Source organism: Strongylocentrotus purpuratus, unplaced genomic scaffold (genome assembly GCF_000002235.5).
Source record: "Strongylocentrotus purpuratus isolate Spur 01 unplaced genomic scaffold, Spur_5.0 spur5_scaffold_9, whole genome shotgun sequence".
NCBI classification, from domain to species: Eukaryota; Metazoa; Echinodermata; class Echinoidea; order Camarodonta; family Strongylocentrotidae; genus Strongylocentrotus; species Strongylocentrotus purpuratus.
In genome coordinates this window covers 24,791,471-24,810,099 of record NW_022145615.1, presented here as the reverse complement: position 1 = coordinate 24,810,099, position 18,629 = coordinate 24,791,471, and the positions used below count along the sequence as shown (strand labels likewise).

At 37.1% G+C, this 18,629-nt stretch overlaps 1 protein-coding gene across 2 annotated transcripts; it reads right to left on the bottom strand.

Moving 5' to 3' along the window:
- Nucleotides 1-1,606: 1,606 nt before the first annotated feature.
- On the bottom strand, nucleotides 1,607-18,066 carry LOC587699. 2 transcript variants are annotated; one of them, XM_030976722.1, is made up of 12 exons: nucleotides 18,007-18,066; nucleotides 15,164-16,451; nucleotides 14,333-14,587; nucleotides 13,637-13,765; nucleotides 12,608-12,861; nucleotides 11,618-11,683; nucleotides 10,166-10,266; nucleotides 6,985-7,149; nucleotides 6,429-6,686; nucleotides 3,929-3,999; nucleotides 3,070-3,385; nucleotides 1,607-2,262 (listed from the first exon to the last, which is right to left on the bottom strand). In XM_030976722.1, exons 2-12 carry the CDS (start codon nucleotides 16,407-16,409, stop codon nucleotides 2,136-2,138), a joined length of 2,988 nt encoding a protein of 995 aa, XP_030832582.1. In that variant the 5' UTR covers nucleotides 16,410-16,451; nucleotides 18,007-18,066; the 3' UTR covers nucleotides 1,607-2,135. The 2 variants fall into 2 exon arrangements, with proteins under 2 accessions (XP_030832582.1, XP_030832583.1); XM_030976723.1 differs by lacking the exon at nucleotides 11,618-11,683.
- Nucleotides 18,067-18,629: the final 563 nt, after the last annotated feature.

Sequence of the window (18,629 nt, the reverse complement as noted above, 5' to 3'; positions counted from 1 at the left end):
TTTCAGTGATTTTTACAAGTCTAATTCCTCAAATATCAGCTTCTGAAAGATCAATGAATAAACACAGAATATTTTTTTTTATAAATTCCACATAGAACTTGTGAAAGAGCTAGTTTGACATGATTTTCCATATAAATACATCATTACAGACTTTTTTTTTTACATGAAAGTTAAAGGAGAAAGAGAAAAAAGGGGAAAAAATCCCATAAAGGGTTACACTCTACATTAAAAAAAATCCTCCTTATATCTATGATTGGAAGACCAAATTCTCTAGTAATTTATTAAATGCCTGATGTATCATTTTTTAAAAGGTATTAAAAAAGTACTGGTCTAATTTCACATGGGGTATCAACAATTTAAAAATGAGTTCATAGATGTGTCATATTTCCAATATGATATTAAAAAACTGAAATACGAAACGTATGTTTATTACAGAATGATGCAATCTCTTTATAAAAAAGCAAATCTTTCATTTAATACCAAATTAAAACTATACATAAAGAATAGTTACTGTAAAGGACATTCAAATATAGGTTTATTATAAGAGTCTAGAATTGCACAAACATTGTGTGTTACATGTACATTCATACAAATATTAAATTTCTACATATTTACACTAGACAAAAAACACCCAGACAAACTTCCTTCAGCCACACACATCAACATATTATACATTCATATGTATGTTTGCAATAAGCATAATTCTTATGATGCACTTAGTGAAAAATGAGCAATGTTTTCAAGGTGATTATTATATTGACAGTGAAGTGAAAGCACAAATTTTTAGTCCATAAATACATACATTATTCTCTTTCAAGATCAGTTTCATAGAAATACAACTGTGTATAAATAAACAAGTATAGACCTTTAACATTCAAATTGATATTAAGTAGTAAACATCATCATGGATTTCATGAAAATCACACATAGAAAATCGTTGTCTTGTATTGATTTAAAATTCTGAACTACAAAATATTCTCATCTCTGCTTTCCTCTATAAAAAATATCAAAAGTAGGAGGATTTGCGTTAATTCCTGCAGAGTTGATACAGACAGTGAAACTAAAGCTAAAGTACATGTATGTCTCTGTGTGTTTTCCTTTTTTAGTAAACAATAATTACCCTATAATGCACCTATATTTCACATTAAATATATATTTATAGTTATCTATAAGTAAATATTATTTTAGGCTTAGCTTCACTGCCATGATAAGGCACTGGGCATTCAAGCAATTTTTCTTCCATACCATTTTATCTCACCTGGGTGGAGAGAGAGGCAAATGTAGAGAGATTAATGTATTGCCAATGGATGGTTTTGCTGTGGTGGGGGCTTGAACCCAGTGCCTTGCATTTCATAGCCAAGTAAATTACTAACTAGACCAAAACACCTCTACAGTTTAACAGTTCAGCACTTGAAAAACAAGATTTCTTGCATAAAGATGTTCATGCATGGGTATATAGTCGTTTGTGAAGTAGGCAACTTGGGGATCACTACATAGCACTGAGCCAAACCGTGCCTACGTCCGTGTGCTGCCCTCTATATACCTACGCTTGAGCAACTTTAAGTGGGGACAGCAGCAAGAAATTATGGTGGGGGGAATTATATATAATAAAACATGGTTGAGTTTTTCGATATGATAGACTTCATTCACGACGGTACAATTACAAATTTGAAATGACGATTCTGATTGGTTAATGGTCAGCCTTTTGAACAATATGTTCATGCAACCAGAATCTTGATTGGCCATTGATATCTTGCAATTGATCGCAAACTTTGTACCTCGCAGACTTGGGGCAATTACTTTGAAGGCCTTGATAGGCAGGGATATGATTTCCATACACAAGTCATCATAAGCTATGCCCAGCCATATCAGTGCGCATTTAATGTGATGCATTAATTGCGCATGAATTTGGATTGGCAATGTGATGTCACAATGGTCATCGGTAAAAATTCTGGCTTACAGTCTGCTTTACTTCAATCAAATACTTAGATGTGATCTGAACAAGTCTCAAGCTTTTTTTTTTTTAGCTAAGCTAAATGGTATGAAAGTTAAATACAGACATTATTCAGGCATTGAATTGAATATTGGCCAAGATCAAGTCAACTTGAGCTCATTCTGATGGTATACTCCCACGTTTACATGATGCTACAGACCTTTGATGATGGCTTCCTAGGTTCAGGAGATTTGAGTGAAGATGCGTTGGATAATCGGATCCCCTCGCGTTCCTGTTCAAGCTTTTGAATCTCCCATAAACCTGCCTCCCTGTAGCCAACAGAAAATTAAGATTAAAGATGTTACTATTTAAGGCTATTTTCAACATGCTTAAAGGAAATAGATGAACCACAGAAACTGGAAAGTGTTATTCTGTAACTCCATGTTTGTTCAGAAAGAAACATAAAGAACTAAATTTTATTGTTGGTCTCTGTAAAAGACCATAATTTGATGATTATACATTCCTAATTTGGTGGGTTCACTAAATACATGTAAATGTATGTCCACAGCAGCTACTTTTGCTCCAGCTTCATGCAATTTGATCCACTTTCACTACGATTTACAAGTAAGAGAATTCAAAGATAGTTATACATTTTTCATATACTTGGTTTGATCAATACTTCTATCGATAAAAGATCCACAGCCTTTGAGCATCCCCGGATGCGTCAATGTTTTGGCAGGATGGGTCAAGCGGCTATGAAATGAAAAACTTGCAGAAGTAGGGAGTGCCCTTATAGAAACAACTGGGGGGTGTTTCACAAAGATCCTAACTTGAACTTATCTCTAAGTTGCACTTAACATTTATGGAAAGCCATTAGCATCTATGAAAATATTTTGTAAAAGTTATTTTAAAAGGCATAGAATGTTGATTCAAATCATTCATATTTTCTATTATCAAGGAGCTTTCATGTTCTTGATTTGGAATTTATTCAATGTCAAAAATGCTTGAATTTTCGCTTTTGAAAACATTTTATTTTAAGGCTACATATGGCTCTCCATAATTTTGAAGTCCAACTTAGAGTTAAGTTCAACTTAGGATGTTTGTGAAACACCCCCTTGTACTAGTAAAATACTCACAATCCACCTCTAGTCATCCTAGCTACAGTAGGATAGTTGGATTTGCGTTCGAAGTTTGTTGTATTATCCAAATCCTCCAGCTCATCCTCTGTCACCGAGGTGAATGAATCATCGTCGTCCTCGTCGTACGATGTCGATGGTCTGTTGATGTCGCCTTTCTTCTTCTTCTTCTTGTTGAGGGAGGGGTGGGTCTTGATTGGGACCGCTGGGGGTGGGGGATTCCTGGTGGGCATGCTAGCACCAAACCCGGTCTTGGTGGTCCCATTAGGAAGGGTCTCGTAGATAGGCTCTTCGTTGCTGGACTTTTGAGTCGCTCCTGATATATGAAAGGGTGAATCTCATTGAGGATATTGGTGGAGTCTCCACAATATAGAGCACATACACGACATCAAACAACATCAGTATTGTTCTAATATACATGTTCATGTAAACACAAGCATTTGGTGAAAACCCGTAAAGCGTGTGAGGCTTTTGCTAGATCTGATGACCATGTTTTGTTGATACAACCATTTTTTTTTCACCACCAGTTTAGTACAAGAGTTTAAAAGTAATAAACAATTCTTTTTAATTTTTCATGTACCTGCAGGCATTCACTTGCTTCTTTGTTTTATCTTGGTGACAAACACAACCAACCGTTTAAAACATACCGCTATCATCTTGGAAAGCTTTTGCTTTAACAAACAAATAATCATTGTCACCATTGCACAGTATGACAAAATCTTAGCAAAGTCAGACAATCAGCTGGTAAATCACTTAGCAACAAATTGGCCATTAGGGCCTTTGTCACTATGTCCCATCTCTGCAAAGTAGGGTGGACAGAACGGTGATAAAATTATGATTAAATACAATTTCAACTAACCTTTCCTGTTGAGAGTTGCATACAGATGGCTGTCTCCAAGTCGACTTGGATCCATGTACATGTTGTCCAATCTTTCAAAATAGGAAAATGTAATTAAACATCAATACCATAACATTCTCAAAACCAGAAGCTAGTTTTTCTATACAGGTTCAAGGCAGCTGTTTTACTTTGAAATCTCAACTTTCTGGGGAACATGATAAGCTCATAATTACACAGAATGTTTTGTCCATGTTTTGGTTTGTAGGAGTCTAGGAGATCAACCCATGTTGCGGCTGTTTTGATAAGACAGGATCGCTTGCTCTACAGTTTAATACTTACAGACAGGTGCTCTTATTCACACACGTGACAATTTAAGACAATAGGCCAGTTTCGTAATGTATTCAGAGACCTTTAAATCGCATTACGTAATCGGAAGGTCGGACAAGCAAAGAACTCGCGGTGCGTAGCAGACTACACTTTTCGTGCATACCATACATGACTGTGTTCGCTAGGTGTGATTGTATCGTTTGTTTTCGCCATTTTGAGAGAGAGAGAGAGAGAGAGAGAGAGAGAGAAGAAAAAGGAGGCAGTTTCAAACTTGAATAATAAATATCTTTGAGATGTGATTTTGTTCTTCATACATTTGATCTTTAAAATCGCTGAGTCTTAGGCAAGAATAATAGAAAAGCATTGCTGGTACAGAACTAGCGATTCACATCTTGCAGCTAAACCTGTTCGGCCAAGTCCCCGGTACAGGCAGCGCACGATACCCCCTCAAAAAGAAGAAAAACGAGGTCGATGATACAAGCGATATTGGCTTGAAAGCCAGTGATAAGACAGAAAGCGAAGCACCAAAATATATTAAAGTTAGCTAGCCGATATCGGTAATTTCCATTCAATTTTGCATTTACCTTAGCTTGAATCTGAGTACAAATTAGGACGTAGAAATGAAAGAAGTGATGAACTATTTTCCACTCGTTCGCACACACAGTCACCTCTGCTTGCAGAAGCGTGCGCGCGTACCACGTGTTCATGTTCGTGTTCGTGTAGGCGCGATTCACATTTTCAAAATGAAAACAATTTTACGGATTAAAAAATGTTTGTGAAACGCCTCGATACGGACTATTTCAAGGGGGACGAGAAACGGCTAACGAGATCGAACCAAGCACTGACCGCAGAATCAATATTATTAACAAAAGCAACGAGAAATAATGACAATAAAGGTAATAATATAATATATAAGTTCTTTGTTAATAAAATAATATTTATAAAATAATATCGTCCGATGACAGAGAGCTAGAATAAGAATGATGAATAATGATAAACAAATAATTTTGAACGGAAAAAATGAAGAAAAACAATGAACAAGGAAAAAGAATGATAGAGCAATGGAAAAAGGGAATAATAAAAGTAATAAAAAAAAACTTATGATGGCAAGGAAGAAGAATCAGGATGATGAATAATTTTATTGTTTAGAATAAGATTAGGAATTAAGTTTGATTTTCATAAAATAAAAGTTAATAGTCTAGCATTAGACTACAATTATGCCGGACCTTCGTTATTCAACTTCAAGAAGCAATTATTATTATTTTTTTAAAAAAACATTTAAAAATAAAACTGTTATTACATTTTCTATTAGATCTAGACTAGTCTAGACTTCTACTTTTTATTTGTTTATTATTTATATATTTTTTCTTTTTGTTCAAGTTGGTATGTTCTGTCTTTTTGCGTCAGTTTGACCTGTATAATCTAGTCACAAGTCGCTATCATAAGCTGCCGAGAGCTAACTAGAGGGAGGATTGTACTCGAGCTTCTCCAGGCCACATAATATGGCCATCGGGAAATATCAATCGAAAGTCTTCAAAACTCTTAAAAGCCTTCAGTTTTCGACGATCATAAATGCATGGTCCGCCATATTCTCTATTAGATAATTGAATACGTCATAGGTCCCAAAGTCAGGAATATCGTCAAACTTAAGGGAGGTATGTAACTAGTTCACTTAACGAAAATCCTGCCCGTTGTAATTTCCCGATACAGTCACGTCTACCGAGTGACACGGAGCCCGTAGGTCATGGGCTACGGGCGGGCTAGTCCGCTACTGCGGACGCTAATTTAACGAGTCTTTTCTCGGGTGTATACCGTAGTCGAAACTCCTCTTTTTCTTAGAAAATATTGCAGCTGCCTGAAACTCAGCTTGATGAATGGCAAGTTGGAAGACATTTCCGGCCAAAACAGAAATTCATATATATATACACGCAGTTTTTATAGAAAGATATGAATGCAATTTAACGGCAAGAACCGACAGTCTAATACACAATGCACAGATTCAAAATGGTGATTTGACAAAGCTTGTCGGGCTTGGTTACAGTAACCGCGCATTACGTAACCGCCGAAACTGGCCTATTTACTCTAGAACAACGATGAATAGAATGAATGGTACCTTCAAATGGCACTAAATAAGTTCTATCAAGCTTTTTCATATAAAGATAATTGATGTTCAAGCCTCCACTAAGATTCTTACCGGTACTTGACCGACTCCTTGGACTGTATCCCTTCGTCTTCCTCCAAGCTGCTGCTGAGCTCAGAATCCCCAGAATCCGACTGAAGTCTTGACACAAGATCCTTGGCCCTCTGCCACATGTTCTTAAAGCCAGAATCGCTGCTCTGGTTCTCTTTCTCCTCCTCTTCTTCACTCTCGCTGCCGTCACTCTTCTCTTCCTGGTCATCCTCCTCCTCGCTACTCGAATGATCTGGAGCAACAGATTGCTTGCCCTTGCGTCTAGAAAATTGAAATATAACAACAAATATATAGAGGGGTCAGTGACACAAAGAAGTAACGCCATTTTGAGAAAAAGTGGTTTATGTGTCACTGAGCACTTGGGCCGTCTATGTTTCACTAGCCATTGACTTCAATGGGGTGTTGGGTGGAGGTAAGTCTTTGTGTTTCCTGGAAAGCCCACATTTTTCTGAACATATTGATATCAAATACTCATTTTGGCAAAATATTGGGTTACGTCTTTGTGTCACTGACCCCTCGATATATAATGTATATTATACAGATATAGATGTGACCATACCTTGATCTTCCTGTGCTCTCCATTTTAATTATGTATGCTTCCCTGACAAGGGAAGCCACACTGCCGTTGACAAGAGACAGGTCTGACCCGCTATTATAACCTGCAACCCCTCTGGTAACTGGGAGGAGGGACTGATCCTTCCGCTTGCCTTTCTTCTTTCTTGACCTGAGAGAGAGAGAGAAGGATGAAGTGAATCAGTGACTGAATTAATTAGAGTGAGATGTGAAAGAATGAGAAGAGGTAGACAGCAACAGTGAGATAAAGGATGATGCGAGAAAAGAAGAACGAATAAAGGGAGAAAGAGAGAAGAGCAACAGTGAGATAGACAAAGAGACAAGAAAAGGAGAAAAAATTTAAGGGAGAAAGAGAGAAGAGCAACAGTGAGATAGAGAAAGAGGCGAGAAAAGGAGAGAAAATTAAAGGGAGAAAGAGAGAAGAGCAACAGTGAGATAGAGAAAGAGGCGAGAAAAGGAGAGAAAATTAAAGGGAGAAAGAGAGAAGAGCAACAGTGAGATAGAGAAAGAGGCGAGAAAAGGAGAAAAAATTAAAGGGAGAAAGAGAGAAGAGCAACAGTGAGATAGAGAAAGAGGCGAGAAAAGGAGAAAAAATTAAAGGGAGAAAGAGAGAAGAGCAACAGTGAGATAGAGAAAGAGGCGAGAAAAGGAGAACAAATTAAAGGGAGAAAGAGAGAAGAGCAACAGTGAGATAGAGAAAGAGGCGAGAAACGCAGAAAGAATTAAAAGGGAGAAACAGAGAAGGAACGCAAGATGAGAGATGGACAGTCATTTGTCAAATAGAGGGAAATGATGTAAATTTCAAAAACAGAAATATAATAAAAAAGGCGCGAAGATACAGAGAGAGAGAGAGAGAGAGAGAGAGAGAGAGAGAGAAAGGGGAGGGGGAGATAGAAAATACATATGACATGGAGCAAAAATAATGAGTGGACCCACAACATATTTCCAAGCACACCCACAGACGATGTAAGGTGTCACCAGCTAGGATCTTTTTAAAGCCCCCGGCACTACTTGTAGCTACTTCTACCCTCTATACCCTCTATATAGCATATGATGCCTAAGCGGTCCCCTTGGTCCCTTATGATCCCCTTTTTCTTATGTTAATTGAGAGCTGATTTGATTAGATAACCACCTTTTAATGACCATGCAGGGTGGTCTAATCCCTCCTGGCCAAACTAGTGCAGATAGGCTTTAAGGTGACCCAAGCTCAAGACCGAAAGGGCATGAAAATTCACAATCATTTTCGACACATTCACAAATTCAGAACTGAAAGGAGAGTACAGATTACATCTTTATAGTATCCCACTATCCCAGTATCTTAAACATCATGTCCCATGTTACAAAAGCAAATTACTGCACACTTTTCTTGTCAGAATGACAACATGCTTTCTTTCAAACCCTTGCGTAGTAGAACTCAAACCACTTTAGACCAACCGCAAGAGCAATCAGATTTCTGCATCACAAGCACAAACGACAAGACTTAACACAACTTTTCTTACCACTTGATTTTTGTCTTCCTCTTGAATTTCACCTTGTGTGAATTTCTTAGAAGCATGGTGAATGGATTAATACACATGGTGAATAAATCAGGATTGTACAGTATGTACATCATACAGGTGAGGTAGATATGATAATTATGTCCCACAGTGTCCACATACTGAGTAAATAGGGACTTTTAGATTGAGTGGATGAGAACACGACGAACGCCGACTCATCATGCGTGTCAACGTACTTAACTGCCCATGTTGACTACAATTAGAAATCTTTTAGATTGCACTCGACGATATACATGTACATGCATGCAGGAAGTAACACTATGAATATCACGTACAAAGAAAGAGGACAAAATATACAGTTCCTCATTCTACCCTCAACAAAAGAACATCCCTTCACTGCTATTATGTAAAAATGTGTAGAACAGGTGAATATGCATGTGACACCTGTTCTACACATTTTTACATAATAACAGGGAAGGGATGTTCCTTTGTCTACCTGAGGAAATGTATATTTTATGCGCACGCGGCATACTACCTTGAGCATGTAAAGGCGCTATATAAATATCAATATGTATGTATGTATGTACTAGATTTAGGAAAATCAAGGTTGACGCATTCTCGATCGCCGACTGAGACGACGTAACGCATGCGCAGTGCCTTAAAACGACGTCACACATTGCAGTCAAAGCTGTTGACATGCAAATCTAAAAGTCCCTATTGTAAATTGTCTCGCGCTGCCTTCTCCGACACTTGCTTATGGATCACATCCACAGCAAAAATCTATCTATCTGAGTATCTTCTCCCGGTTTGGAGGTTGATTGCAACATCTCTCCATTTTATTCTATCTTCTGCCATTCTGGTGCATTCTTGCAGTTTTAGTCCACTCCAGTTCTTGACATTCTCTTCCCAGTTGATTCTGGGTCTCTCTCTAGGTCTACTTCCTTCCACTCTTCCTTGCAATACATCCTTTAAGAGGCTTTGGTGCCTTTTAACATGACCAAAGTATTTGATTTTTCTCTCCTTAACTAATCCTACTAGTGCAATTTGTTTACGCCCTGCCATGTGCAATATCTCAGTTGCTCCATGCACAATATTTTTCACAATAACAGATGGGTTATGTGGTCATAGAAAATTTGGTATTATTTTCTTTGAATTGAGGCAAGTCGAAACTACATTTGAGTGGGCCTATCAAGTTAATTCAGTATAAATAGCTTTTACCAAAATAATGCTATCTAACATTTCTGTCTTTTATTCCATTCTATGTCAGTTCCCAGACTAGGACATACAAAGACTTTCAATAACCCAAGTTTCTTGATGACACCGATTTACAAATCAGAAATGTTTTATTCTATATATCAGCCATTTGATGGCAGTTTCTAGTATTTCTTTGCCAATCTTAAATTGAATCAATTACAATTTCTTTTAGTTGACTTGACATGTGGGACTCAAATCTAATTTGGATCAATCTTTTGACATGACATGGCCTGGATTACTGAATTATTAATTTGATAGCCCCGACTTGCCTTGATTTCAAAGGAAAGAATACCAAATTGTCTATGACCACATAAACCATCTGTTTATGGTGAAAACTGATATTGTGCATAGAGCGACTGGATGCAACCATGCTCAGATAGAGTACATATCAACCACACAGAAACACATAATACTTACGGTGACCTCATCCGTGGGGTGACCTTTGACACAGCAGCTGAAGCACCATTAGGGGTCGATGTAACAGGTGGGTATCTATCCCTCACTCCCTTGAATACAGACTATAGAAAATACAAATACAATTGGTTTGTTAGTTTCAAATTGGACGATCTATAGAACCACATGGTATTAACATATTATTTTCATGTAGAAAGATATTTTTTTCCATCAAGGGCTAATTATAAATAAACTGAATCACAGTTTTAGTGGGTACATTAGACAAAATTAAACTGAAATAATGTGACTTTGCATCTTGTACATGTACATGTACATGTAATCTGCACTTGTTGACAAGGGAATTAAAAAAAAAAATGTTAGCAATAAATTTACTTATTGCCAAAAAGTTTGGAGATATATCATGTGTATTACAATAAATTAACATTCTGCATATCAATTGAGCAATTACGCTTATAATCATCAGGGTATTTTTTTAATCAACAATGACATTTACAAATATTTGACAACTTCCAGTGAAATTAATCAAACCTATAGCAAATATGCCATACTTGTCATAAAATGAATCTTGATAAGGCATTACTTTCATCAAGTCTGCAGAGGATTTTAATGCATGTAATTAGGCAGTTCATGGCTACAGTCTGAGCATGAGCAGATAAAGGTCATTGCAGAACAAATTGTGAAATACGCGGAGACAAAATACTGGATACGTCCTCATGAAAGTTATGTAATCATTATTTATTCATGCACTCCATGATACACAGGTGGAAGTATTCTTTGAAAATGGGAAACAAAGGCTATTTATGTAACACCTCCATCACTATAGGAGTGATTATTTCAAAATGTAAAAAGTGGGACCTCTTCTTTTTTTGAAGATCTGTGGATATTCAGGGTCATTGCAGTCATGTACTAACCGTGAACTAGTCTATTGTCAATGAGCTATCGCTGGTTAATATCCCACACAACAAGAAAGTATTAGTAATCTACAGTACATGTATGTAGTTTCCCCCAAATAGCATCAGAAAAATGTAAAATCAGTAAGGGAAACTGAAAATATATGCAAAGTTGATATGAAACATACATGTATCATTTGAAAATTAAAAGTGATATGTACCTTGAAAATAAAAAGAGTGTGTTATAATCTTTTCATGAAAAGTAGGATTATACATATTGCACAAAACAATGTTTGTGTGAATTGCTGTGAGCTCCCATGCAAATTAGTAAAGATCTATAGAAGTCAAAAAAGATAAAAGATCATTAGTTGTGTCTAGAAGGCACCAGTATGTGAAAAACTCCACGCCAATAGTAGCTGAGAAAATCCAAGAGAATTGTTATGGTTACCGCCTTACCGGTAGTTAATAAATTGGCCAATATACAAGAGTTTAAAAGACTCCAAAGAGAGGGTTAGTTGTTGAAATGTGGAGATGACATCACACAAATGAGGGAATTATGGGTAACCTGTGGGGATGAGTACGCGCCACCATCGAGAATGGTTTGTGATGTTTGATTGATGGAAATCCCTTGCTGTATGGTGGCAAGAAATCAAAAAGCAAATGCAAATTGTCAAATTAATATTAATAAATGATCAAGTGATGGATTCACACTGCACAGTTTAATGAAACCCTGCTCACGTTTCTGCTGATCCATATTGAGAACAAATTGGGGCTTGCAAGCAAGCAAAAGTTTTAACCAAAGCTTGTGAAGTATGCAGATAAATGGAAAAATCAAACAGAATGCCTGGAATGATTAACAATCCTTTAGGGCACATCCTTATAAAATGTAAATCTTACAAACTTGTAACCATGTAAATTTGATCTTCGTCCTTTTCATTTTCACTTTCCTTTGCTCAGGTTATAAGTTTGTATTCAACAAATAATTATTTTTTAAAAATTGTTTAAAAAATAAAATGTTTCAGAGCACATTTTGTGAAGCAATAATGAAATATACAGTGATATGATGCTGATAGAATAATTTTTTTGGGATAAATGAAAAATTATTAAGATATGAAAACTAACACCTTGGTTAATTGAATTTTATAAACCCAATATCAATATGAACCACATTAAATCCACAACACCTTAAAAAACTAGCTCTGATGTAAAACTAACATGAAAGGATGTCTCCTAGCTCAAATCTATATTATATAAATGTAAATAAGTTGACATATGAATTAAAGTGAATTTTAAATTTGAATTGAAATGTAATTAAATAATCTAAATCACTGTCATGTTAAACTGTTCAAAATGCTGTAAACAAAACTATAATAAAAAGGATCACAATTATGCATCATACTTAGTTCTAAGCACTGAATTAATGTGATGAAAAATGACATATTTAACAAACATCAACTGCCCATGTCGAATTCCTGAGAACATGGATAAAGATTGACCATATACAAGTCGATTCTTCTAAAGATCCTTCAAAACAATCATACATATTATAACTTACCGGGTCATAGCCTACAACGATCGGCACTCGTTTCTGCCGCGTCTCGTACGAGCTGAGCCGATTGCTCTTCTGACTCTCTAAAGCCTTTGTGAGCTTCTTGATAATCTTTTCAGTGGAAGACTTGGTCCTGCTGCGAATGGGTGCGTCTTTAGCCAGGGCTTCCCTGTAGTACATGGTTGCGATATCTGGGTGGTTCCTGGAGACGTTCAGATCGCCCAGTGCGTCAGATATCTTCCACAGATGGTCGGTGTCACCTGGTAAATTAAAGCAAAATGATTAAAAAAATTAAGGGACAGTATTGAAAGGGTGATTTTCTGGAAATGTTTAGGTTTTCCAATGGTGGTATACATAAAAAAATAAATTAAAACAACTTGCAAAATGACGATAATATGACTATTCTGATAGTTAGTGAACACACTTTCTCCACTAACTTTTGGTGAAATGTTGTTAGAACATCCAGAATTTACACAACAAAATTACTCTGAGTGCCTAGATGAGTGCCAAGATAAGCTCATAAGTGCCTACTTCCTTAAAATATACATATAAATAGCAGATGAAAATTTGAGTTATGCATAAATGGTTGAAACAGACCTTACAGTATCGGTACACTTTGTGCGTTAAAAAGGGAATATTTTCTGAAGTCCTATCTTACTGGCCTATCTCATCTTATGAGACCTTCTTACAGTACATATTTTCTGGTCATCTTATTCATGTTGTTGACTTCACTGTTGACTTATTTTACATCATACCACTTTCCTTGTTAAATGGTTCTTAGCCTGCTGATGACTGAATTTCTTCATTTCCATAAGTTAATTACAGGAGCACACTACACAAGAGTCATATCTCGCACCCCTCGACAATGTGTCTGACAGAGCTGGTTGTAGCAACCACTCCGAAGATCAAGATTTAATTTAGGAACTTTGAATTTATCTTGACCTAAGGAGACACGAACGAACAAATTACAGGAGCCATCCTGTTCCAGTAGGCAATGAGTTAAAAGAGTTTATGTGACACCATTTACATATGTACCTGCATCAGTGAGTGTTTGATGTGCTACATGGTAGCTGCGCTCAGCACTAGAGTAATCACACAGCTGTCTGTAGGCTTCACCCATATGATAGAAGCACCAACCTCTCTCGGCATAGTTCTCCAACAAACCTGATAATAGACAGGAAGGAACAAGAAATAAAACACTTCATCCTTTCCTAGCTTTGATTTGAAAAAGCAAATCATGTACCTGTAAACATTTGTAATTGATCAACATTTCCAAGTTCAATGTCTTAAAGACTTCTCTGCATAGTTCTCCAACGAACCTGATAATAGACAGGAAGGAACAAGAAATGAAACACATTGTCCTTTCCTAACTTCTGATTTGAAAAAGCAAATCAAAGTGGGGCTACTAGCCAGAAACATACCTCCTTTTATGTCAATTATTACTAACAACATATTCATATATAAACACCTGTACATGATAGGGTGAAAAAACTCATTTTACTCTGGGAAATAAAATTCATATCTAAAGATGTACCTGTAAACATTAGTAATTGATTGACAATGCCCTGTACAATGTCTTAAATACATCTTTAATTCTTATTCCAATTTAATAATCAAATAGGGTGACTTATAAATCACACATGTGTAGGTTAGGTGCATTTAACAGGCTCACAGAATTTTCTCACCACTGAATACATAAAAAACAACCAACAAAATTGGTTATGTCATTACCATGCAAGGATGCTGCTTCTTGGTAGATCTCTACAGCACTGATCAGATCATAGGAGTGAAGGTACATCCTAGCCAGACTCTGAGCCACCGCTGCCTGCAGACGAACGTCCTCCCGGCTGGGGTGGGTGCCTGAGGTACCCCTGCATCTCTTCCAGGCCTCCTCCAGCCATCTCAGGGCCTCGTCTGTGTTTCCGAGCTTCTTGCAGAGCACGGCCATGTCGTGGAAGAGTTTGGCCTCCTTGGTGATCGTGTTACCTTTAAATCAGAGCAATAAAAACTTGACATTTTTCACTTTGAAAATATTTTGCCTTACATTAAAAGCCAACCTGAGTGGTATTCTGAAAAGTGATTTACTATATTTTACTGAGTTGCAAATTTTCAATTAGTCTTTGCACAGATGTCTTCTATATTATAATTTTTATACATGTAGTCATGTATGTATGTGAACATTTAACAATGACAAATTTTAAGTGGGATTCCTTATGAAAATCGAACAAACAAAATATTAATAATCCTCCTCAGAATAACACCCGCTACAAATTTGTTGGTCTTACATTGTATGTACTGGTATCATTAAATTTTGTAAAATTAAAATGCTCATTTTGAAGAACTTTTATCATTTTAAGCAGAATTTTATGTTGATATTGCTCAATACCCTAAAGGAAATAGAAAGGTAAAAACTCACGTTTTGCAAAGTTTCTCAACTATTTAAATTTGCATTGAATTAAAAAAAAAAAAAACCTTTCTAAGTAATGCAGTTATGAAGGTTCATAGAGAGCCATCACTTAAATTAAAAAATTAATTCACTATAAAGAGACTTGTTAAACTTACCTTTAGAAGTGTTCTGCTTGAGTACCTCTGCACTTGCTTTCTCACAGATAGCTACAACTCTGTGAAAGTTTTCAGTATCAACAAGAGAATTGAGCATCCGAGCTTCCTTCACTAGCATCCTGGCCTTCATAAGTCCATTCCCAACTTGAGCGTAAAACTCTGCTGCCTTGCTGTAATTCTTTCTGGCTTTGTCCAAGTTACCTTGCTTGGCTTCCAGCTCAGCCATTTGATTGTACGCATCCGCCTTACCCTTGTCGTTCTTCCATTTGTCGAACTCAACGACAGCCCACTTAAAGCATTTTATTGCCCTCCCAGAGTCTCCCTTGGCATCGTACGCCAATCCTAGATTGTAGTAGATATCAGCTAGGGCATTTGTGTCCATGCCATTTGTCCTTTCAAGATCATTCTCAAGCTGTTGGTGGAGGATCTCCACAGCTCTCTCAGCTTGCCCAAGGATCACCAGAACAGCACCAAGATTACACGCACAAGACTGGATCAGGAACTTGTCGTTCACCTCGGTGGCCATAGCCAGTGCCTCCTCATACTTTAAAACTGCTTTTTTATACTTGTGATCACCAACATCTGCATTGGCACTCTTGAGCAAGCCATCAACAAGGCGTACGCTAGAATTATCTGATCTATCACGGGACGCAATGTCACTGCGGCCATCAGGTGGAGAACTTATTTCCAAAGACTCTTCTACATGTTCAATTTCATTTACAGTGTCCACTCTAACAGGGATATCAGCTCCATCGACATTATCCTCTTTTTCAGCCATCTCCTCCTTTTCCTCCAATTCCAACTCTTCCTGTGTAGAATTTTTCCTTGAACCTTTATGCTCGCTTGGTGCCTGATCAGAAACCAGTGTCTGTCCATCTTCCTCCAACGTCACTGTGTTGCTCCTTGCATCCTCGTCACTCCTTCCATCTTCTGACTTTCCACTACCGGTGTACCAATTATTGTACATGTACTCACTATTGACATCAATGTCTTCTACGAGGGATGTAACAATCTGTACAGATGCATCTACATCGCCATCGCTCTCAGGAAGTTTCAAAGTCTTCTCCTCTTCTTTATTCTCATCAGCATCTTCTTCTTCTTCCTTCAATAAGCCAGGATCGTCCTCACTTGCTTTGCTTGATGTATCATTTGGGGTTTCATCTAAATCGTTGATGTCAAAAACAAGTTTTTCTCCACTCTGAAAGTCTCCACCTTGGCCATTTTCATCATCAGTAAAAGTCTCCATCTTGAATGACTGGTTTTAGGAACTTCCTCACCATCATGTTCTCTGCATAATAAAAAAATATAAACAAATAAAACTAATCAGCTAAACTGAACTTATAGATACAAATTTAGGCTCAAGATGAAGCCAACAACTAACACAACTAGCATTTCCTTCTTCTTTTTAAAAATCCCTTTGAAGTTACTGCAAAAGCCAACTCAAAGAACACATGGAGGAAAAACAAAATCACAGAGGGGCAACAGAAATGACAGTGGTTTTGGAACTGAATAGGACAAAATTTGCCCACTCCATGCAACATACATGTTGATCACATAAATTGCATGTAAATCTAGTGCATTTTTGACAGCACTGTTTATTTAGATCCAACATTATGCAGACCTAGAGAAATGGAAGTCAAATCTCTAGATCGAGTCTCAAGTAAACTTGATAAAGAAGGAATCTACAAGCATGACAACGGCAAGTTCAAAACTTTTCTCTCCAATTAAATTATTGAGAAATTTGTTTCAAAATTTGGAAAACGAGGTACGAGTTGAATATCTTATATTAAAAAAAGCAAAAAAAAGACACTTTTAGTTAAAATTGTATAGATCTAGGCCTACATGTAAATACATGTTCATGTGTAATTGTTTAGAAAGTGATTTTTCAAAAAGATTTAGTGACTGGGATATTACGATCCTGATAAATTGTAAGCAATGGCCAATTTACTCAACAAAATAGAAATTTTCAGAAACTAATTCTTGGATGACTTTGATTAAATAAGGCCATGCAACCATGATGCAACGTAGGGGGGGGGGATGAAACAGACCCATGTCGAATATCAAAAACAGACGCAAGACAAAACTTCCAGAATTTGTCTTTGTATGCACATAGATTTGCGTACACACCAACTGTAAAAAATGTTTCTATTTTGACGATATACATCAGTAGGGGCACTGGTCTGAGAATAAGGATTGTCTTCGTAAACGCGGACAGATGCGTCCGGAAAAAAATAACGATTCCAATTTCCGATCCGCGCGTTGATGATGCGGAAGCGAATTCCGTTAAGAGCGATATATCCTCGGGAGTCGGGAAAACGGACGACCGTTAATACATAGACAGTGAACTGGGGGCATTTTATTATGCGGATTCCATTTTTCCCATTGCCGGCGCGCGGATCGGGAACCTGAAAGTGAAACCCGATTTACCCGAAGAGCACCAAAGAAAAAAACAACTTATTTTGTCCGTGTTTCCTTGTTTATGCAGACGATCCTCATTCTCACACACAATTGTCAACATATCAGCAACGTTTTAGTGGTAACAACAGAAATCATAGATATATTATCGTTACGTGTAATTCCGGCTGTCCGCGCACTGCTCGACGCCCATTCACCGGCGCTGCCAGACCCCGCCACGGTTGGGGTCGCGGTCGCCTACCTTTTCCTGGCCGCCTCTGGCTCTGCTCAGCTCAGCCAGGGAGCGGCTCACCTAATTCCTAATTAAGAGTTTTAAAATCTACTGATTGACTACCCATACACATAATCTAAATTTCAACAATCTATATGTTTAATTCATCATACAATTGATCACTGCATATCATAATAATCAAGATATATTTACTTACGATGAGCAGGTAGGGGTTAGTCTACACACCATCGGTATGCGTTGCGAAGCTAAACATATGCCGAAATTGAAATTATCGACTAACATTCGTTAACGCAGCGCTCTATGTATGGCCAATATACAAATCATTTAGCGATGTGAATAAAGAATCCACTAGTCGGCTTTCAGATTTATATTATTTCATGATTTTTATTTTGTTACTATTTACTGAAAAAAAAAAAATTCTCACTACTATCATTATAATTATTAAAATTATTATTGTTATTATCGTCTTTGGTTATCATTATCGTTATTGTTATTTGGTTACGATTTGTTCACTCTTCAAACTTTTTTTTGGGGGGTCCAAGTTGTGAGGCAATATTTAGCAGCTAATCATCCAGCCGGTTAATAAGCAGGGGGGGGGGGGGTGGAAGGAAAGAAACACTAATATTTTTAGGGGGTTTTAAGTATTTGTTAAAAAAGGGTTAAATTAACGACGCCCCCCCCCCCCCCCTGGATCCACGCCTGTGCATGTAGACCTACATATACATGTAATACATATACATATTGCGAGAGTTTAGGTACCTAGGATGGCATTTTCTAAGTCATTTCTGCATTATTTTTTGTTTAAACTAGAGAACATAA

Bases quoted from the DNA above. Each gene is read 5' to 3' on its own strand.
- LOC587699 (XM_030976722.1), bottom strand. From the start codon at position 16,409: ATGGAGACTTTTACTGATGATGAAAATGGCCAAGGTGGAGACTTTCAG. The intron at 4,000-6,428 runs GTAAGAATCTTA...CTATTTTGAAAG, and splicing joins AAGGAGTCGGTCAAGTACCG to ATTGGACAACATGTACATGG. The intron at 2,263-3,069 runs GTGAGTATTTTA...TGTTGGCTACAG, and splicing joins AGGATGACTAGAGGTGGATT to GGAGGCAGGTTTATGGGAGA.